The sequence below is a fragment of the Lutra lutra genome, chromosome 1 (genome assembly GCF_902655055.1).
Source record: "Lutra lutra chromosome 1, mLutLut1.2, whole genome shotgun sequence".
NCBI classification, from domain to species: Eukaryota; Metazoa; Chordata; class Mammalia; order Carnivora; family Mustelidae; genus Lutra; species Lutra lutra.
In genome coordinates this window covers 210,538,732-210,561,791 of record NC_062278.1, presented here as the reverse complement: position 1 = coordinate 210,561,791, position 23,060 = coordinate 210,538,732, and the positions used below count along the sequence as shown (strand labels likewise).

Genomic DNA, 23,060 nt, shown 5'->3' with positions numbered 1-23,060 from the left:
TGTGGGCCCAAGCACCATGGCAGCCACAGCCCCTGGGGAGGCTTCCTATGGGGGTGTGGCCGGAGCAAGCCCACAACTGGATGGCACATAGGGGTTCTCTCTGAAACATCTGCGAGAGGAATAAAGACATCCCCAGCAGGCCTGATGGGGCCAGAGAGCTGGGGCCAGCCCGGCTGCTTCCTGCTCCCCCTACCCCAGCTGATGGCAGGTTGAAGGTCATGGCAAAGGAGGGCAGCCTTGGCATCTCCAATGGGCTTTGGATGCCATGACAACCATCCACCTCTGGGCTCCCAAATCGTCACCAAGGTAACGAGCATCCTCTAAGGGCAGCTGCCCGTGCCCTCGCCGAAGACCCTCTGTGGCTTGGTCCCTGGGTCACCGTCAGGGAACCCAGGAGCCTCGGTCTGGCACATCAGGCAGAGGCCACAAACAGCGGTCCCTGCCTGGGCCACCTGCCTCACCTGTCACTGGGGTCTGCTGCATCAATCTGGAAGTTTCCGTCTCCCTCCTCATTTCAAAACCCATCTGCGGTCTAAGTGCCTGACAGTAAGCATTTGATTGCAAAAGCATCCATCCCAAACACATCCATCTTGGATCAACATATTGCCAGCTGTGGGACCCAGCTACAGATAAGCACCTAGACAAGGGAGCCAGGTGCCCCCCCCAATGAAGTTCCCCTTTTAGAAAACCCTGGGTCCCGAGATAACTGACCTGCTTTTCCCTTCCCGCTCCCTCATTCATGTGTATATCTCCTTAAAATTTGCCAATAAGAGGGGACTGGTGAAACCCTAGGCCCCCACCCTCTGCCCCAATAAAAGGCAAAGCCCCACCCAGGTCCAGACTTTCTGCCTGTGACCTCGCTGTGTAGCCCCGGGTGTGCCCGGTAACCTCCAGGAGCAGTGGGTATGGAACCCCATCCCTCAAGGTTCCCTGATGATTCTTGCTGACATATCTTGCCACAGGAACCCTCAGGGCTGGTCCAGCCACCACAGTGGAAAATGCAGCAGGGGCCAGAGACATGCCGCAGACATTCCAGCTGACAGCATCACAATCCACAGGCTCAGACTGAGCATCTGCTCAGCGCCTTGGTCCCTGGAGGCCGTGCTCCTCAAACATGACCCTCCTCGGAGGCCCAGGCAGCGGTGTCGACCAGTGGGGAGGTGGCCTTACCTGGTGCACACCTCCAGGGTCACCTGGTACTCCTGCTGATGCTGGTCGGCCGCCGGGTCGTCGTCATCAGTGGAGGAGGCGGGAGCGGGGGTCCGCCGCGGTTCAGCCTCGGGCTCCTGCAGGCTCACGAACAGCTGGAAGGCTGGCTTGGCCACCGGGTCTGGCACGTGGTAGGTGACATCAATCTGGGGAGTGTGCGAGGACCGAGGCTTGGGGAACCCGGGGTGGGGGGAGGGGAGAGGCAGCAGCACGGCCAGAATAAAGATGGAAGTGGTATCCGTGACAGACGTGGGGACTACTGTTCACTTCATTTTGCCCTACAACTGTCCAAGCAAGTGTAGGTCCGACTGCCATCCCCTTTGCATGCTTGTCAAGCCCAGGTCCCACAGCCTCCAGGCCTCTCCCACCTAGCCACCTGTTATCTTGGCTCCCGTTTTCGAGATGGGGAAGCTGAGGCTTCCAGGGTCTCCAAGCCGACTTGCCCTCTGCCCTCTAGCCAGAGCCCACAAGACCAGAATGCAGCTTAAGTCCCAGGGCCTGGCGACTGGGTGGCTGCAGGGAGGGCGAGGCTCAGGCATCCTGGACCAGGGACCGAGGGAGGGTGCCTGGGGGAGGCGTCCTGGTCTGGGCAGCAGCAGGGAGAGTAAACATGGGCCAATTCCGGGGGTGGGGGAGGGTATCTGCTTATGGTTGGAGACCCCTGGATCAAGTGCCGGTCAGGTGGATTTTTGGGGGGGGGGCACACCCAAGAGGAGGTACAGCCACAGCTGCATTGCGGGGGGCATAGTCTGAGCCTGGAGCCCCCAGGTTCCAGATGCCCCCACGAGCACCCGGTGTCCCCACAGCCTCACCTGCATCAGGCAGCAGCCTTCACCCCTGGCGCTCACGAACAGCCCCGTGGGGAGGCTGGGGATCTGTAAGAGCGAGGACACCGTGATGCCCTCCGCAGACACACCGGAATGGGCAGGCAGCGGGGAGGGGCCCCCAACATCCGGTCCGGGAATACACACCGCAGCCGTCTGCAGAACCTTCTGGTTGGCCCTATGCAGCTCGAAGGTCTCCTGGTAGTCCAGGTTGGTGGAGGCCAGGGAGATGGTGAGGTTGACACTGGCAGCATGGGACAAGATGGCATACTCCGCCAGGGCCTGCAGAGCCACGCAGGTGTCCTGGGGGTAGATGAGGAGGTGCTGACAGCCCCGAGGACAGGTCAGCCCGCAGGCCCCCTGCCCCCATCCCGGGACATCTGGCCCAAACTGGAGGCACCAGGCGTGGACCCTCTCTGGCGGCCAGAGACCCATGTGGCTGGAATGGAGGGTGAGTCTGGTGCAGACATCCGTGGACTGGGGGTCCTAACAATGGGTGGGCATCTCCACAGAGGCAGAAGCTGGGTCCCAGTCCCAACGCCAGTGCATCAGACCCTCAGGCTCCACCCCCTGCCTTCCCCTGGACTCCATGTCCCCCAGGAGTCACCCTGGGACTTGAAGCAGGCAGTGGCTTCCTGGTGAGCTCTGAGCCTCGAGCCTGGACCTCAGTGACCCTGCTGGGAGCTGAGCCCCAACCTCGGGCCCTGCTCAACTTACCTGAGTGGAGGAGAAGCCCCCGAGCGCGTTCCGCTGCTGGGACAGCCACTTCACCACGGGCAGGGCGGTGGCCACATCACCCAGGAGGGTGTAGGTCAGCAGCGCATAAGCCGTCATTTCCACCTCAGCCGAGACCACTGCAACAGACGAGGCTGCCTGGGACCCTCTCAGTGCTGGGACCCGGGACCCAGCACCCAGCACCCAAAGCAGCAGGTCAGTACCTGACCGAGAGACCCCATCGCTGAAGCTCAGGAATGCATCCTTGTCCGTGTCCCGAGAACCCGTCAGGCTCCAGTGGGTGACCCCATCTGCAGGGGGCCAGGACTGGTCAGGGGCCACGACCCAGTTCAGTGTGCGGCCTGGCATCCCTTGGGGAGGGTCAGTGCATATGGCCTCAAGAAGAAACAACGGGGGCGGGGGGTGGGGATGGACACCAGGGGAGGAGGGTGCCAGGGGCAGAGGGCTGGGGCAAGAAGGGCCTTAGGGTTGGGGCGCCTGGGTGGCTCAGTCATTAAGTGTCTGCCTTCAGCTCAGGTCATGATCCCAGAGTCCTGGGATCAAGCCCCGCGTCTGGCTCCCTGCTCAGCGGGAAGCCTGTTTCTCCCTCTCCCACTCCCTCCATTTGTGTTCCCTCTCTCGCTCTCTCTGTCAAATAAATAAATGAAATTAGAGAAGGGCCTTAGGGCTGTCTCCCATCTGCAATTCCATGACAGACCCCATCCCTCCTGCATCCCTGGCAGACATTAGCGGCCTCTCTCCTGACGGGGCCCTGATGGGGCTCCAGCTGTCCCTACTCAGGACCGAGGAAGCCACTTGCTACTTGCAAAGGCTCCAACGATTCTGAGCTCATGTGAGTGTAGAAGGCCCTGAGACCACAGAGAGATCAGTGCTCCCCTGGCCAAGCAGGGACTCCCAGGCACTGTCATCCAATTGGGTGGTTTTAGAATTTTGCTTAATTTTTTTTTCTTCCTGGCAATGCAAACATTCTTCAGGTGACGTCATAAGCCAAGAAGCTGCTGGGGAAGGTGGGGAGTGCGATGAGGGCCGGAGGTGGGAGGGGAGGGGCTCCGTCTGAGAAGTCTCTGCGACCCGGGGCTCCCCAAACATAGTGGGTAGTCATTTGGTCAATGGGGAGACCGACATCCTGAAGATGGAAAAGGCTTCTCAAGGCTCACCCAGCGATGGAGGGCGGGGGCCCTCCCTGGGGCGGGGGTTGCCACCCCTTATTTTACAAGGGAGAAAAATGACATTCGGGCTCAAGTCACTTCATCAAATGGAGCCACTAAGGAGATGTGACAAGTAACAAACCGAACAGAGTGAGCAAAGTGTGCCTCCTTAGAACCAAGCATGTGTCTGTGAGCTGCCTCCTGGGTGCACCATGGGCCGGCCCCACAGTGGCCTCCGGGGTGGTGGTGGGGGGCCCTACCCTGCGTGATGGCCAGGCTGCGGAGCTTCCGCAGGGCCGCAGGGGCTGCTGGGCTGCGGAGCAGGGTCAGTGCGTAGGTGGTGAGGGCGCTGCTGTAGGGGTCCGTGGCCAGGGGCGCACTGGACTCCAGGAAATGCCGCGCTCTGGCAATGGCGCTCCTCTCCTCCTGCGGATGGGGGGGGTAGTGGAGCCCTGGGAGGCTGCTCTGTTCCCCCACCTACCTGCCCACCCACAGATTCCCAGGGCACACCAAGGGAGAGGCTGCATGGCTCACAGACTCTCATTTTGCCTCCCTCTGGGGCTCCCACGGCCTTAGACCTGGCTTTCAAAACACCATCCCCTTCATGTTGGAGCCAACTTTTTCCAAATGGGGTCTGAGCACAGCAGATCAGCTCGGAGGAGTTCTGGGGGAAGTCGGCAGAGCCCTGACCACCCTGTCCCATCTACTCCAGGGTGGCTTCTGAGACCCCCTGCCCATTCCCACCTCACCCTCTAGGCCTCACCTCGATGGTCACCACCTCCAGGAAGTCCACCAACTCTGACCACACTTTCCCCCAACCCACTGTGACCCACTGGAGGACAGAAACCAGACATGACAGAGCAGGTCCAGCAGATCCCTGGCCGGGCCCACACAAGCCCAGCCCCAGCGCAGGGCCACACCGTCACAGTGAGGACTGAGGTCCCCCTAAGAAGAGTGAACACAGAGACGCAGGCACGAGGCCGTGGAGAGGCTGGAGCAACACGGCCAGGAGATGAGAAACGCCTGGAGCACCCCAGGAACTGAAGAGGCCTAGAAGGATTTTCCCTTCGAGCCTTGAGAGCTCTAAGCCTTGCTGGCACCTTGACTTCAGACCCCTGGCCTCTCAGACTGGGACAGAATAAACCGTGGTCGTAAGCCATTGTTTGTGGCTGTGGTGACAGCAGCCCCGGACCCGAATCCAGGAGCCTTCAAATTCTTGAGTGAACGAAGACAGGCATGGCCCAGCTCTAAACATGTGACAGGGTCAGAATGACCAGAATGTCCATATCATTGAAATAAAAACCACTACCAGAGCATGGAGGAGAGGCCCGCCTCAGGAATGTTGAGGGACCCAGGTCCCTGAGGCTCAGAGGGCAGGACCCCACTGGCCCCACATCCTGGGACCCCCTCTGACCCGGTCAACCAGGACAGCTGGTCATCTCAGAGGCAGGGTATATGCGTTTGCTCAGGCTGTGTAACAAAGTTCCACAAAGAGGGAGGCTTAAAAAGTAGAAACATATTGTCTTATGGAAATCCGATATCAAGGTGTGGGCAGCATTGGCTCCTTCCAAGGGCCCTGAGGGAAGGGTCTTTTCCAGGCCTTTCCTCTGGGCTTGTGGCTGGCTGTCTTCCCTCTATGTGTACCTATGTCCAACTGCCCCTTTTTATAAGGACACTAGTCATACTGGATTAGGACCCATCCTAACAGCCTCATTTTAACTTGATTATTTCTTTAAAGGTTCTATCTCCATATATGATCACATTCCAAGGTACTGGGGTCCTATGGACTGAATGCCAGCACCCCCCACCACAGTATGTTGAAGCCCTAACCCCAGTGTGATGACATTAGGAGGTGGGGCCTTGGGGACGTGATCAGGTTTAGGTGAGGTGAAGTCCCCACATGGGATTATGGTCCTTGTTTGAAGAAGAGACACACCAGAACTTGCTCTCTCTCCACATGTATGTACCAAGGAAAAGGCCATGTGTGGACACAGCAGGAAGGTGGCTGTCTCCAAGCCAGGAAGAGAGTCCTCCCCAAGAACTGAATCAAACAGAATGTGGACTTGGATTTCCCAGTTTCTAGAACCATGAGAATTAAATGTCTGATGTGTAAGCCACCCAGACTGTGATGTTTCATTATGGTGGCCCAAGCTGATCTGAGCTAAGATAGGGATTAGAATTTGAGGATAGGATAGGGATAGGGTTAGGATAGGATAGGATAGAATAGGATAGGAAGACACAATTGAGTCCTTTAACCACAGGGCAAGGGGCCCTCTAGGCAAAGTGCATGGAACATGGAGGATCTTAGGATCCTTGGCAAACCCCAGACCCAGGGGTTAAATCTGGATTGGGAGGTCAAGAATGGCTGAGAAACATTATTACTCATAATTCATCATCGGAGGATGCAGAACTGACACTGATGTTAGGAATGCTGGGGTCCCTACCCCCAGGGCTGAAGGCCACGATGGACACCCCCACAGTAGGGGGAACATGCTTCCCATACCCCTGCTTCACAGAAGCAACAATGGCTCCTGAGTCCCCCAGGACACCTAAACCTTGACTGGCTCCAGTACCAACTGAAAATGAAGGTTCTAGAACCCTTCTCCCAAAAACTTTCCCAAGTTTTTATATAGGACTCCCTGACCAGCCAGGACCCTGCTCGAGCCCCAGATGACTGCCCAAACAGGGATGGAGGCATCAGATCGTCCTGGGAGATCTCAGGGTACAGCTCCCCGAAACCCCCCACAATTACCACAGGAATCTCTCAGTGCTCGGGCTGCAGGAAGGGAGACATCCAGGAACCACGGAAAAGCAAGAGAAGGAGTAGCAGGAGGGCATCAAGGAAGAAATAAAGCCCAGCCTGCAGGGGAAAGCCGCCCACCGCTCCCTGGCCGCCGCGTGCTCACCTCCGAGGCCTGGCTGGTCTCCAGGAGCGCAGCCACCACGTAGGCAGTCAGCGGGACGGTGCCGTGAACCCCACCCTGCGAGAGGATGCTTGAGCCTCACCCTGAGCCAGAGGGGACGGCCCCCGGCCCCCCACGGGCCCCAGGCAGCAGCGGGGAGCAGGGCTAAGGTGCCAGAAGCAGGGCCGAGGAGCCACTCACCTGGATGTCCTTGTTCAGGATCCTGCCCACGGCCGGGAAGGAGCCGTCCACCTGCTGCTGCCTGACGATCCAGCCCTTGGTGGCCGCCAGCTCCTGCGGGTCGATGAAGATGAAGCTGCGCGCCTGCGCAAAGGACTTCAGGACAAAGGCTGTGAGCCTGAAATGGGACGAGGCAGGGGCTGGGCGGGCCAGGGGCTGGAGAGGTTGTGCGGAGAAGGTCACCTCCCGCCTGCCCCCTGAGGAGCTGTTCCAGCTCCCTGCAGGGCCCCGGGTCTCCGCCTCCTCACCTGCGACACTGGAGGGGCCAGTGTGTCCTCCCAGGGCTGCTGTGAGTGCTCCAGGGAAGTGTCTGGGCACCCAGCAGGACCCAATGGCAGAGACCAGCCTCCCTGCCCGGACCCTCCCCGTCCCCTGGCAGGGCCCCAGTCTGGAGCTCAAGTCCTTCCTGGGAGCTGGTCCAGCTCTGCCTCCCCTGCCTCGTGCAGAAGACGTTCCTTTTCGCCTCTCCACTGCCAGTCCCTCAAGGGATCCTCTGCCTTGCAGATCTCCAGTCTTTCCTGGGACCCTGCAGCCAGATGTCTTAGATCCTTGGACCCTTCCGTGGCCCTAGCTGGACAGAGTGAGCCGACCCGAGTGTCTAGGATGAAGAGCTTCACAAGATGGGGTGCCTCCACACACTAGGATGTCATTCAGCCTTAAGGGGGAGAAACGCTGACCCCTGCTCCGGCAGGCATGAACCTTGAGTGCACTGTCAGCCAAGAAGCACGCTGGGCAGGAAAGAATGCTAGGATTGCACTCACGTGAATTCAAAGGGACAGAAACTAGAACTCCGCCCATGGGGTGGAGCTAGAGGTGGGGAGTCCATGCGTGTAATAGACAGAGTTTCAGATTTATGACATTAAAAAGAGTTCTGGGGACATACAGTGATGACAGTTGCCCAACAGCGTGAATGTACTGAATGCCACCGAAGGGACACTTGAAAATGGACACTTGGGTGGCTCTGTCAGTTAAGCGTCTGCCTTATGCTCAGGTCATGATCCCAGGGTCCTGGGATTGAGCTCACCAGGGATCCTCCTTCTCCCTCTCCCTCTGCTCCTCCCCCTGCTTGTGCTTCCTCTCTCTCATAAATAGATTTAAAAAAAACTTTAAAAAGTGGGAAAATGATAAACCTTATATTACTTACTTCAACACCAACAACAAAAAAACCAAAACAACAAAGAAGTTAAGAGAATGAAAATCAAGGCTCTGTTTCAGTGGATTGCCAAAATGTGAAACAGCCCATAACCCCAAGGCTGCATGCACCTATTCCAAGAGTGCTCATCCCGGCCACTCTCCCTCCCGGATCCCCAAACCCATCTTTCTCTTGCCCCTGGGGTACCTGCATCTGCCAGTGCACGCTCTGGCTCCCATCTTCCGAGCACGCCCTGCCCCTCAGCCAGAGGGCGGGGCCAAACACCGTGCGCTATGCGCGGGTCAGCCCAGACGCGGAGCGCGGGGGCCACGACGGAGCGCGGGGGCCACGACGGAGCGCGGGGGCCACGACGGAGCGCGGGGGCCACGACGGAGCGCGGGGGCCACGACGGAGCGCGGGGGCCACGACGGAGCGCGGGGGCCACGACGGAGCGCGGGGGCCACGACGGAGCGCGGGGGCCACGACGGAGCGCGGGGGCCACGACGGAGCGCGGGGGGCCACGACGGAGCGCGGGGACCATGGAATCCCCACGCTGTGTCTATGCTGTCTCTGGGCAGGTCGGCTTTCTAGAGCCTGGTGAGCATCACTGCACCCGGCGGGGCTCAGCCAGCTGTGTCGTTGCTGCTGTGCGGTGGACACTGCGTCAGCTTCAGGATGGGGAGGGCAGTTTCAGGCCCACAGCCCCCGCAGGGGCTCCCGGGATGGCACAAGGGAAGAAAAACCCCATCTGGGGACAGGAGTTGGGGCGCCCCCACAGTATCTGCAGGATATGGCAAATCCAACGTGGATATGGCAAATCCACTATCACGCGAACTGCCCGCCTCTGAGGATCCCATGGAACAAGACCCAGAGGCACGCAGCCCCACAAACCGGGCTCTCCATGCACTGGTCAACCCCAAAAGCCAAAGGAGCCACTTGCAAGAGATACCAGACTCCAGGCTGCTCTGCCCACACGCTCCCCAGACCTCAGCCTCCGGGCAGTGGTACGGCCTTTCCCTCCCCTCCTACTTGCGTCACCCCTGTTTCTGGATCCATTGAGCTTTGAGAGGCCCCAAGGCACCCAGGACCGGCTCCCAAGAGGCTGGAGAGCAAGGCTCCCATTTGGGGCAGTGTAGCAACAGCACCAGAAAGACAACTATGAGAACGTCACTGTCCCTGCCACCCCTACTTCCCCCCATTGCCGCCCTCAGAGCCCAGCGGAGCATGCCCACATCCACCCTCTGAATTCTGGGGGGCCAGGACTGTGGCAGTCTCTTCGTCACCCTAGGGATCTGGTCCCGAGCTTCTTGGCCATGTGGTGCATCATGGGAGGCTGTGGCTTCGGGTTGGAGAGCCACAGTGGCCGTGCCCCTGGATTGGGGACTCACCACATGCTCCCCGAAGCGTCCCGCTCCCCGAATGCGCTGTAGGAGCCATCCGGGTGCCTGTAGGTCAGCTGCCGCTGGTAGCCTGCAGGGGAGTCAGAGGGATCAGTGACCTGGGGCCATCCCTGCAACCCCCACGCCGTGATGCAATACTCATATCCCGGGTGGCCCACATCTGGAGTCTGGAAAGTGCGCTCCACCAAGGGTGTGGATGAAACCTCTACTTTGTTCCTCTCGTTTCCTGACCTGGCCTCTCTGTAACTCCTGGTCACACACAGGCCCTCAGTCATGGGCATCAGTGACCTGCACCATCTCGAGGCAGCACCCTCGGTCCCCACGAGGTGGGACTACTCCACGAGAGCCTGGTGTGCTCTGAGAACAGAGGGCACTAGAAGGGCCAGAGCAGAAGAACCAGGGGGCAGGGGAGGGAGGTGAGGCGCCCACCCAGGCCACACTGGGTGTTCAGCCTTATTGGTGGGCCAGCAGGGAGCAACGGGCTGTGTAAGTTGGGGAGGGCTGTGAGGGGACATATGTAGTGGGTGGTCTGTAGGGGTCCGGGAGGAGCAGGGTAAACGGAGGTGGGCCCCGTCCAGGCAAGCAATGACGATGGTTCTGTACGGCGGAGTGGTAATGGGTAGGGAGGGTTTCTGCAGTATGGGCAGAGCTGCTTAGCTGGGCCAGGTCTAGGAGGAAAGAAAGATCCAGAAGGCACCAAGGTTTGCACCTTACCTGCTGGAAGGATGGTGCTCTGCCCCCCGAGATGGCAAAAGCAGCTGAAGGAGCTCTGAGTAGGTGGACTGTGACCGCCCCCCCCCAAGTTCATGTCCACCTGGAACCTCAAAATGGGACTTTATGGGAATAAGGGTCTTTGCACTTGTGATCACGCTGAAGACTTCCAGATGAGCTCATCCTGAAATAAGGTGGGGCCTAAATCCAATGACCAGGGTCCTTAGAAGAGAAGAGACCGCAGGATGCGGGAGGAAGTCCCATGAAGGTGGAGGCAGGGAAGGGTGGGAGGGACGCATCTCCAAGCCTAGGAATGCCTGGAGCCCCAGAATTCAGGAGAGAGAAAGGCCCAGGACCGTGTCCCTCAGAGCCTCCAGATGGAACCAACCCTGGAGCCTTGATTTTGGACTTCTGGCCTCCAGAGCTATGAGCAGATATAGTCCCATTGTTCTAAGCCATGCAGTTTGTGGTACTGGTGTAACATGGGAAATGCTGTGGGTTTGGGTCCAGGTCAACTTGCGATAAATTGTGCCAAACAAACGTCTGGGTTTTCTAGTATGTGTAAATTTACGCTCATGCTATACTGTGGTCTATTACGTTTGCAAAAGCATCACATCTAAAATAACAATCTAGGCACCTTAAATCTAGGCTCCTTAATTCACTTAAAAATATTATGGCTAAAAATTGCTAATCATCATAGCAGCTTTCAGTGAGTCCTGATCTTTATTATTTTTTTAAGTATTATTTATTTGTTTATTTATTTATTTGACAGAGAGAGAGATCACAAGTAGGCAGAGAGGCAGGTAGAGAGGAGGAAGCAGGCTCCTCGCTGAGCAGAAACCCTGATGCGGGGCTCAATCCCAGGACCCTGAGATCATGACCTGAGCCGAAGGCAGAGGCTTAACCCACTGAGCCACCAAGGCTCCCTGAATCGTTGATTTTTTTTTTTTAAACTGGTGGAGGGTTCTGCCTCCACATGCTGTCTGCTGACCCACTAGGGGGGTGGCTGCTGTGGCAGTTTCTTAAAATAAGACTCAGGCCTCTCAAACCCTGAGGCTGACTCATCAGCTCCATTTCTGGAATATTCTAAACCCTTGGTGGTCATTTCAACAATCTTCACAGCATCTTCACCGGGAGTAGATTCCAGCTCAAGAAACCACATTTTTTTGTCCATGCATAAGAAGCAATGGCCCCTTTGTTCAAGTTCCAGCATAAGATCGCAGCAATTCAAATAAAGTAAGAATTTCAAACCTTGGGGGCGCCTGGGTGGCTCAGTGGGTTAAGCCTCTGCTTTCGGCTCAGGTCCTGATCTCAGGGTCCTAGAATCGAGCCCTGCGTCAGGCTCTCTGCTCAGCAGGAAGCCTGCTTCTCCCTCTCTTTGTGCCTGCCTCTCTGCCTACTTGTGATCTCTCTCTGTCAAATAAATAAATAAAATGTAAAACCTTTAAAAAAAAAGAATTTCAAAGCTTGGAATATTGAGGAAATTACCAAAATGTGACATAGAAACAGAAAGTGAGCAAATGCTGTTCGGAACATGAAGCTGATAGGCTTGCATGCAGGGTTGCCAGAGACCTCGAATTTGAAAAAAAAAAAAAAAAAAAAAAATGCCCCATCTGCGAAGCGCACTCCAGGAAGCCATGCCTGTGTTTGTTACCGCGGCCCCAGGAAATGAACACCTGCAAGCCTGGCAGAAAACTGGGGAAGGGGGCTTGATGGGAAGCTTGCAGAATCTGAAATGCCCACTGGCTAAAGGGCACAGCATCTGGCTGTTTAGGGAGCGTCTGGCTTGCCATGGACGACTAGGGAGTCATCAGACTGGGGGCGGCATTCAAGGCCGGAGCCCAGATGGGTTCAGCAACCTGAGTGTCCCCAGCCACAGACCAAGTGAGCTTCTTGGGGTTCCTAGCAGTCTCTGGTCAGCCTTTATCAAGCCAGATTTTGGGCCCGTGGCAACCCCTGCCTTTGCCTTTCCATCCAAGCGTTTCCACGTTCACCATGAGCTCTTGTGCTTTCCTTTCCCCGTTGAGAACGGATGGTTCTGGATCATCAGGACTGCTTTTGGAAATCTTCTACAGGGAATCTTGACAGGCCAGGAGGCGGGAACTCCAGACTCGCCTCAGGAATCAAGGCTCTCACTTGCCTCAGTTTCCCCATCGGGGAGGGACCTGACATCCTCTGAGCAGGGCACACTCTGGTCCTTCTTGGAAGGCAAAAATTTCCAAGGTGGTGCCTGTAGGCTCTCCTCTCACTCTGGCTGGGACCTAGTGCCCTGGCCAGCCAATCCCACCCAGGCAAGCCTGGGGTCCCAGAAGACCCCACCACTCGCACCTGCAGGGCCTCAGGCTGACTGCTTCCAGGAGCCTCACTTGGCTCCTGTGGGAAAAGAGGACCATTAGCCTGGGGGTTGTTGGGAGGGCGACTTGGGGCCGCACGGTGGAGATGCACGTGCCTGCTGTGACCAGCAGCTTCACAGCTGGGTCAAACCCTCGCCTTCCTCCCCTTTGCTCCACTCCTGCCCAAGGCCAGAAGCAAACCTCTGGAGGCCCCAGGACCTTGGCATGAACTGATGAACTCCCTTGCTACACAGATAGGAAACTGAGGCCCTGAAAACAGGCTTTACCTGAGGACATACAACAGGTGTCCATGACAGAGGTGAGGCCACAGCCTCCCGTGTGCCCCTCCTATGGGCCCAAGACATGGCAGAGGGGGCGGGTCAGGGCACTCAAGAGGTCTTACCCCACACACCTGTGGCTGTACCCCATCCTAAGGCTCTGATTCCTGGTGATGGAAGATATTTGGTGCTGCATGATTTCTGAGGACGTTCCGTGCTGTCTTATTTATTTCTGAAGAGGTTCAGTGCTGTATTGTTGATCTCTGAAGATTTTCAATGGTGCATTTTGTAGAGGAGAAAAATTAGAAATACCCGCTCCACGTTCAAGAGAAAAGTTTTCCGTAAATGTAAGTGATGGACAAAGAGTGTAGCTTGGAAAATGACTGTGAGCACATCCTGACCCAGTGATTTCACCTCTGGACACCCACGCCACAGAAATTCAGATGCTTTCACCAGGCACGGGCACAGGACGCGATTATAGGGAACTATTTTTCTTTTCTAAATGTTTATTATAATGCTTTTATTGCTCTTTTTTTTTTAAAGATATTTAAATTTATTTCTTTGACACACACAGAGAAAGAGAGAGAGCACAGGCAGGGGGAGCAGCAGAGGGAGAGGGAGAAGCAAGCTCACCGCTGAGCAGGGAGCCCGACATGGGGCTTGATCCCAGGATCCCAGGATCATGACCTGAGCCAAAGGCACCCCCTTCACCAACCGAGCCACTGAGGCATCCTATGCTGTTCTTCTTGTTAAAAAAAAAAAAAATCTGCATTTCTAATAGACGCCATTTCTCTCCCCATTGCTGACTCCTGGCATTCAGAGCCTTGTCCCAACTGGGGCAAACACTGGGCTCCTGCTGACAGTGACCAGACAGGGCCACCCGGAGTGGCGTCTTTCACCCACTTGGGTCCCTTCTACATCTGCTGTGCTGGGCACGTGGGCTGCCTCCCTCCCCATGCCCTCCCCATGCCTTCCCCATGCCCTCCCCGCCCCCCCGCAGCACCCCCACCCAACCCCGGTACCTTGTACCAGGTAGTCCGTGGTCTCTCGCTCCACCTCGGGGCTGAGCTGCCGGGTTTTCTGCAGATACTTTAGGACAAAGATGTTGGGTGCAAAGTGGATCATGTTTTGCTCTCCGCAGCCAAAGGGCAGCCGCAGGAGGTTGCTGAGGTGGTTCAGGGTTGGCCCCATGACATCTCCTGGAGGGGAAGAAACAAGGGCTGGACTGTGGGCCGGCCTCAACTGGGGCCCTGGCTGCCCTAGTGACAGCTTTCCCCAGGGCAGCCTAATGCCTAACACTGGCCACCCACTCTCTGTCCGCGGGTGCTGCCTTCTGGACCAGGCCGCGCCCCATGCCCACTAAGCCCACGGGGGACCCTGGCTTTGGCGGCCATCCCCTGGAACTCTCCTACACACCTCCCTCTCTGTTCTTTAGTCTCAACTCGGTGTTCTTTCTGTACCGCTTCATTATGCTGAACGCTCATTTCTTTGTAGCTTTTAAAACAGGTGCATTTAAAGCTATACATTCTCCTCTAAGTACAACTTTGGTTGCATCCCACAAATATTGATAGATCAATCCAGCCATTATGGTTCCATTTTAAATATTTTTTTATCTAATTTCCAATAGGAAATGTGATTTTTCTCTTCAACCATGAGTATTTAGATTTTTTTTTTAAGTTTCCATACACATGACATTGTTGGTATATTTTTTAGTTCCTTTTTTCTTTGTGATTTCTCCTGTGCTTTCCTCCCTTCAGCACTCTGTGTTCCTCTTCTTGGCTTCTCTGCACCACACATGGCTGACGAGCCCTCCAGAACTCCTGCTGTTCCCTGATCACACCTCCCTTCCTTCCTTGGCTTTTCCTCCTGCCCCACCTCCTGCAGCCTCCATCCATGGCAGAGCCTGCCTACCTTCTCATCACTCTCCTCTGGGCTTCTCAGCTTATTTTCCACCTTCCATCCCACTGTGCTGAAGGCACTAGCACAGGGGTCCTGGCCTTTGCCCGATCTCCATCCCTGCCCATCTGCTTGCTCCCCTCTGCCACTACCCAGGCCACTGACCCCTGAAGCCATCTCTTACTTGATCTCCTGCCTCAGAAATCGCAAACTCCCACAGCCTCTAATCTGGCTACAATCACCAACCTGTCTGAGCCCCAGGGCTTCTGTCCTCTGATCTCAGAGAGACCCAAGACCCCCGCATTCGGGTATGTGTGCCCCTCCCTGCCTCTTGCCCTCTCTCCACCCTTCCAACACCCAGCACTGTTTTGACCACACAGTCCCCACTTTCCATTCCTGGGGTACAGGAGACAACCCACACCCTACAGACTCCCAGTCATAGCCACTTACTCCTGCTCAGCATACATTCTGGATGTCTGCCCCTTTCACCAGGACCCCCCATCTTCCACCCTGCACCTCACTGACTTCACCCAGACTTTCTGCCTTCTCGCACATCACCCACACTCACTGCCATCACAGAATCCACTACCCACCCCTTGGGGTTGCCTCACACACAGCTTGGACAGGCTGGGTCTGGACCAACCTCAAGCAGACTGAAAAGGCCTCAAAGACAGGGTTGGCGTCATCTCTGCATCTGCCCCAGCATGGAGAAAGCACCAGAAGCTGCTTATCGGGTGAGTGGATATGGGGTTGGAAGCAGATCCCCTGTAGAGGCTGACGTGAAGCCAAGTTTGGAGTGGACACCTTGCCCCATGGCCTGAGCCCTTGCCCCCATTCTCCCCCAGCCAGGCTACAGGGCAGACGCACCTATGACGGAGGCCACTGCCCGCTCAGACCCAGGGATGGCGCTGTGCGGGACTCCCAGGGTAAAGGCCTCACTGTAGCTCTCGTCCACCTCCACCTTCTTCCAGATGCGGAACTCACCCACGGAGCCCCAGCCAGTGGAAAAGCCGATGAATCGGACCTCTGGTGGCCTGGGGAGGGGTCCAAGGCCATGATGACAGACTCATTGGAAGGCTCTGGACCATGGCCAACCTGGAAAAAGAGGCCAAGGCTGCTGGATGCTGGAAGGAAGCACACAGTGGTGCTCAGGCATCAGGGACAATGGCTACAGGGGTCACAGACAAACTGAAGGTCACCTCACACATTTAATGACCAACAGAGACACAACTATGGCATCTACAGGTTCCAAAGTCATCGGGCTCCCAGGAATCTCTGGCCTTAGTACATGCTATTCCCTCTGACTGGAACATCCTCCAATCCCCAATTTGCCTGGTGAACTCCGATTCATGGTTCAAAACCCCGTCTGACTATGTCCCTCCTCTAGGAAGCTGTGTTAGCTGCTCCTTTTCTATGTCCCCTTTGCTTGGCCCCTAAAATACACCAGCCCCCATTTCACCTGCTTATATCCACTTTCCTTCTCCATGACCACCCACCATCCCTCAGATCCCAGATTCCTACACCCCTATAAGTGACTCCAGGCAGACTGTGAGCAGCCTGAAGTGCTGCCCTGTGTTTACCCTGCTTCCTCGCCACCCCCTGTCACAGCTGGACACAGAGCAGGAGGCAGCAAATGCCCAGAAGCATGAGGTTCCCACGTCCACCCCCATCAGCCCGGCCGTGCCTGGATGAACCCGCCATGCCAGCTGATCCAGAATGTTCTGAATTCATCCCAGGAGAGGATCTTTGCCGTGTGTGTGCTGGCCACAGGATCGCCCATCTTGCTGGTGGAGATCCAGGACCTGGTGTTCTGGTGCCCCCCCAGGACAATCTCTATCATGCCTGCTGTGTCCTGGGGGCCCAGCAGACAAGGCCACGCGGGCATCATTGTGGGCTCGCACAGCCACATCAAAATGGGTGAGACACAATGGCCGCTGCACGTACTGGAACTCGTACTTGTTGGGTGTGGAGATGTGGACTCTCTCTGGATGGAGGGAAGGAGAGAGGGGTTTGAGGGCGCCCCTGGAGGCATCCTGCCTCTCCCTGTCTGTGCCCAGAGCTTAGAATCAGGACCACAGGGGGCCTGAGGAACAGCAAACAGAGTTAGCTTAATGACAGCTCTGCCAACAGCATGCAAAAGATGAAATGCTCACAGGGTTAAATCCTACAAAAGATGTGCAAAGACTTTATGCAGGAGGAGACTGCAAAGGACTCTTGAAACTGAATGAAGACCTAAATCAGTGGAGAGCTAGACCACGTCCATGGGTCAGAAGACACGGCAAATACATTCATTACTCGCCAAACTAATGTTCAGATTCGCTGCAATCCCAATCAAACACAGCAGGGGTCTTTTGGGGGAAATCACAAAGCTGATTCCACATTTATATGAAAACTTCAAGAATCTAGAAGAGTCAAAACAACTCTGATAAAGAACCAGTCGAAGGACTCACACCTCTGACATTGAGACTTGATGGAAAGCTGCAGGAATCACTACAGTGTGGTACTGGTGTCAACACAGCAGGTGCTCAACAGGACAGAATAGGGAGTCCAGAATGAACCCCATGTGCATGAACAACTGATCCGCACAAAGGCATGAAGGCAATTCAATAGCAAAAAATCTTTCCATCAGGGCGCCTGGGTGGCTCAGTGGGTTAAGCCGCTGCCTTCGGCTCAGGTCATGATCTCAGGGTCCTGGGATCGAGCCCCGCATCGGGCTCTCTGCTCGCAGGGGAGCCTGCTTCCTCTCTCTGCCTGCCTCTCTGCCTGCCTTGTGATCTCTCTCTGTCAAATAAATAAATAAAATCTTTAAAAAAAAAAAATCTTTCCATCAAATGGTGCTGGAACAGCTAGTTACCCAGAAGCAGAAAAGGGAACTCCAATCCATACCTTGCATGGGTCCCCAAATATCAACTCGAAATGGATCAGAGCCATTTTATAAGCATACAACCTAATACTATAAACTCTGAGGAGAGAATGTAGGACTTGGAGATTTCTTAGATACAACAAAAGCATAATCCATCAAAAGACAGATTGATCACTGGACCACATTGACATGAGAAACTTCTGCTCTTTGAAGAACACTAGTAGCAAAAGAAAAGACAGCCACACAGTGGGAGAAATGTCTTTGTGAAGCATTTATCTGGGAAAGGACTTGTATCCAGAATATATTTTTTAAAAACTTTCCAAGACTCATTGAAATAAATGTTAAAAGATCTGAACAGGCACTATACCGAAAAAATATATCTATACACCAATAGTAAACAGGCATATGAAAAGATGCTTGAATGATGGAAATGCACATTAAAACCAACGAGATACCATCAGACACCTATTAGAAGAGCTAAAATTAATCAGAGGGACAACCCTAAGTGTGGGTGAGGAGAATGAGGAAGTGATTCTCACCCACTGCTGGTGAGAATGCTAAATGGTACTACCACTTTGGAAAACTGTGCAACAGTTTCTTAAAAGGTTGAATGCACACCTACTGTATGATTTCACTATTCCACTCACAGATACTGATTTAAGAGAAAGAAAAACATATTACTCATACAAAAACTTGTCCATGAATATTCATAGCAGCTTTATTGGAAATAGCCCCAAACTGGAAATAGCTCAAATGTCCACCACCAGGTCAATGAATAAACAAAGTGTGAAGCATCCATTCAACGGAGTCCCACTCAGCCTTAAAATGACTGAATTATTGATACACACAACATGGTTGCCTCTAAAATTTTTATGCTCAGTGAAAGAAATCAGATAAAAAGAGTACATTTTATATGATTCCATTTATATAAAAGTCTGGAAAGAGCAAAGTAACCTATAGAGACAGAAGGCAGGTCAGTAGTTGCCTAGTGACAAGCGTAGACAGGGGTGAGTGATGACAAGGGAGCATGACTTTGGGGTTTAATGGAAATCCTCATTATCTTAGTTGTGATGGTTTCCCAGATGTACACACATGCTAACACTTACCAATTGTACACTTAAAATATGTGTGAGTTATTGTAGTCAATTATACCTCCATAAACATGTTAAAAATATTGCCAACTTTACTTCAAATACAAATACGTACTCAGCCTAGCATAAATTATGATGTGAAATAGGAACCATATATATAAGTGTCCAACAACATTTCAAACGTTCCATAATGATCAAATTATGGAGCAGTCTTTTTTGTTGTTGTTGCTTTGTTTTAAGATTTTTATATATTTACTTGACAGAGAAAGAGTGCACAAGCAGGGGGAGCAGAACACAGAGGGAGAAGCAGGATCCCCACTGAGCAAGGAGCCCGATGCGGGACTCGATCCCAGGACCCTGGGATCATGACCTGAGTCGAAGGCAGACAATTAACTGACTGGGTCACCCAGGCGCCCTGGGAGCAATTGTTTGATAGAACATACTGAAACTGTTTGAAATGCTGTTTATGAAGACTCTATAATAACAAGGGAAAGGGCTTGGGATGTGTTAAATGAGCAAGGCAGAACACAGAATTATATAGCTCATGAATTACAACTATGTTACAACAAACAACAATCAATCCTACAAAACCAAATACAACAAAATGTCACAAGAAGAAATATTTTTTCCTTCTTTCTAAGTTCCCTGTATTACAAAGGTATTGCTTTGTCTTTTCCCAATTTTTAAAATTGTGGTAAAATATACATAATGTAAAGTTGTCATCTTAACCATTTTTAAGTGTACAATTCAGTGATATCAATTACAGTCATGTTGTGCAAATGTCAGCACTGTCCACCTCCAGAACTCTTTCCATCTTGCAAAACGAAACTCTGTCCCCATTAAACACTAAGTTGCCAACCCCTCCCCACAGCCCCCAGCTCCCACCATTCCATTTTCTGTCTCTATGATTTTGACTTCTCTAAAAACCTCATAAGAGTGCAATCATAAAGTATTTGTACACATGTATCACTTTTTGTCATTGTTGTTGTTGTTGTTTTAGAGAGGGATGTGGGAAGGGGCATATGGGGAGAGAGAATCCTGATTTGGGGCTCAATCTCACGACCCTGAGATCATGACCTGAGCCAAAATCAAGAACTGGATGATTAACAGACTGAGTCACCCAGGTGCCCCACACCAGTTATCACTTTAAAAAATGTTTTTAGGGGATGCCTGGGTGGCTCAGTTGGTTGGACGACTGCCTTCAGCTCAGGTCATGATCCTGGGAGTCCCGGGATCGGGTCCCGCATCGGGCTCCCAGCTCCATGGGGAGTCTGCTTCTCTCTCTGACCTTCTCCTCGCTCATGCTCTCTCTCACTGTCTCTCTCTCAAATAAATAAATAAAATCTTTAAAAAAAATGTTTTTAGTTTAGGGGTGCCTGGGTGGCTCAGTGGGTTAAGCCGCTGCCTTTGGCTCAGGTCACAATCTCAGGGTCCTGGGATCGAGCCCCGCATTGGGCTCTCAGCTCAGCAGGGAGCCTGCTTCCTCCTCTCTCTCTCTGCCTGCCTCTCTGCCTACTTGTGATCTCTGTCAAATAAACAAAATCTTTTAAAAAAAATGTTTTTAGTTTAAATTTTACTGAGATAATTATAGATTCACAGACAATTGTAAGAAATAATATGGAAAAAAAAGAAATAATATGGAAAGATATGTGTCCTCCGGAGCCAGTTTCCCTCAGTGGTATCTCACAAAATTCTACCACAGTATCACAACTGGGATATTGACCTTGATACAATCCATCATCCAATCTTCTTCAGATTTCCCCAATTTTATTTGTACAGAATCCCTCCTATTGCCCTTGACCACCATATCCCCAACCTTCCTCCCCATCTCAGCAAGGACCAATATGACCTCCATTTCTAAAATGTTGTCATTTCAAAAATATCATAAATGGAATCACTTATGGACTCTTTGGGGATTGAGGTTTTTTCCCCCTCAATCCCCTTCATCCAAGTTGCTGCATAAATCATTAGTTTATTTCTTTTTACCAGTGACTAGCACTCCAAGGTATGAATGACCATAATTGTATAACCATTCATCCGCTGAAGGACACCTAGGCTATTTCCAGTTTGGGGCTATTACAAATAAAGCTGACATGAATGTCTGTGTATGGGTTTTATGTGAACAGAAATCTTCACTTCTCTGGGAAAAATGCCTAGTAGTGCAATGTCTGGGTGCAACACTTGGAGCATGTGTAGCTTTTAAGAAACTACTGGCAGTAGACATACCATTTTACAATTCCCACCAGCAATGTATGAATGGTCCCTTTTCTCCACATCCCAGCCATCTTTTATTGTGGTCACCTTTTAAAATTTTAAGTCATTCTGGTAAGTGTGCATTGATAACTCATGGTGCTTTAGTTTGCATTTTGCTAATGGTTAACGATTTGAACACCTTTTCATGTGCTTATTTGCCACCAATATATCTTCTTGGGCGAACTGTTTATTTCTTCTTCCCCCCTTTCTTTTTTTAAGATTTTATTCTTAAATCATCTCTACACCCAACACGAGGCTCAAACTGACAACCCTGAGATTAAGAGTCGCATGCCCCACTGACTGAGCCAACTCCCACTTTCTGGGATTGGATTGTGTTCTTTATTGTTGAATTTTGAGTTCTTTATATATTCGAAATACTAGTTCTTTGTCAGATCTGGGTTTGGAAAGATTTTCTCCTACAAGTCTGTAGCTTGTATCTTCTTCCTCTTAACAGCATCTTTCGCTAAGTCGTTTTTTTCTTTTAAGTGGGCTCCACACCCAGCATGGAGCCCACCAGAGGGCTTGGACTCATGACCCTGAGATCAAGACCTGAGCTGAGATCAAGAGTCAGATGCTTAACCGACTGAGTCATCCAGGTGCCCCTTGCAAAGCAGTTTTTCATTCTGATGAGGGTCATTCACCAGTTTCCTTTTATGGGTCATGCTTTTTGGTATCATATCTAAAAACCCTTTGCCTAACCTTAGAGCCCAAAGATTTTCTCCCAATTTTTTCCCCCAAAATTGTAGAGTTTGACATTTAAGTCCACAATCCATTTGAGTTAATTCTTGTATAAAGTGGGACCTTGAGGTCAAAGTTCATGCTTTTGCCAATAGATGTCCAACTACTCCAGCACCGTTTGTGGAAAAGGCTATCCTTCCTTCATTGAATTGCCTTTGCACCTCCGTCAAAAATCATTTGAGCATATATGTATCATATTGTTATTTAATATAAAAAAAGGGAAACAGGTCAAGGAGGAAGTCTGTGTCCAGAGTGGGCGGTCGCAGGACCTGTCGTGCTAAATAACTTGGCAATGCGACCCCCAGAGACTCCAGCTCAGATCCTCAGCTCTGTCCCCTGCCAAAGCCTGCTGGGTGACTGCCCAGTGCCAGGCCAAGCCTGAGCTCCAAGCTAAATGGTTCCTCTGGGAGGGACTGGACAGGGAGAGGGCAGGCCCTCCCACTGGCAGCCTGGGATCACGTTCTGCTTAGCATTTCCCTGACTTCACCAAGGCAGGGGAGTGCACTGGGCACTCTGTCCCCATTTCCTTTTCATGCATCGGGTGCAAGTACAATGTCGACTTCAGGGGACTGAAGCAGACTCCAAATCCCACACCTTCCAGAACCCGCTTTAATTTCCTATTTTCTCTAAGGCCCAGGATTCTGGGTTAGCCTTGCTTCCCACAGCTCTCCCATGATGTGACTTTAAGACCTCCCTTCCCTGGATCCTAGGCTCCTCACCCCAGGGCCCTACAGACAGCCTTATTCCTGCCTGCTCTCTTCTCATTGGTGCCTCCAGTCTACATTCGTGGGCACTTCCTTTCTGCGGGGGGGGGGTGCCCAGCCCTCACTCTGGCTCGTGCTTGTCACCAGCCCAGACATCTCAGTTCTCCACTGCTGTGTCTTCTGAGCCCAGGAAGGGCGGGCATCCACTGAGTAGGGGGAGAGCAGTAACAGTGTGGGGGTAAGGGCCAAAGTCCTTAGCAGGGTGGGTGCAGGGACTCACCGTTGGGACAGAAGAAAGCACTGTACGTGTACGCACGGGGGGCTCCTTCTGGCTGAAACAGAGAGACGGGAAGAACTGAGTGATGGAGGGGCGGTTGGCACAAGGGAGCGGCCACCTTCCCACGCCAGCAGCTCCAAGTCTGGACCCTGCAAGGTGATGCCGATGTCACACGTACACGGTACCAGGTACCAGGCTGCCTACCTCCCAAGCTCAGGTGGGGAAACTGAGGCTCATTCTCTTTCTCCAGGCTCCAGTCAAACCAATGCGCCAATTGCTCCTAATTCATCATGCTTGCCGCACACTCCGACCTTGCCCTCCCCAT

The 23,060-nt window shown here is 53.2% G+C and overlaps 1 protein-coding gene across 1 annotated transcript in view; it reads right to left on the bottom strand.

The window, feature by feature from the left end:
- Nucleotides 1–23,060, bottom strand: part of CPAMD8 (C3 and PZP like alpha-2-macroglobulin domain containing 8) — a 70,975-nt gene that overhangs the window by 6,472 nt on the left and 41,443 nt on the right. The window contains 15 exon segments of the mRNA XM_047698661.1: nt 1,171–1,355; nt 2,022–2,084; nt 2,181–2,336; nt 2,751–2,887; nt 2,972–3,058; nt 4,177–4,342; nt 6,823–6,897; nt 7,021–7,177; nt 9,580–9,661; nt 13,936–14,112; nt 15,677–15,857; nt 15,860–15,904; nt 16,494–16,670; nt 16,672–16,793; nt 22,739–22,790. Of these exon segments, the coding sequence (XP_047554617.1) occupies nt 1,171–1,355; nt 2,022–2,084; nt 2,181–2,336; nt 2,751–2,887; nt 2,972–3,058; nt 4,177–4,342; nt 6,823–6,897; nt 7,021–7,177; nt 9,580–9,661; nt 13,936–14,112; nt 15,677–15,857; nt 15,860–15,904; nt 16,494–16,670; nt 16,672–16,793; nt 22,739–22,790 (1,862 nt within the window).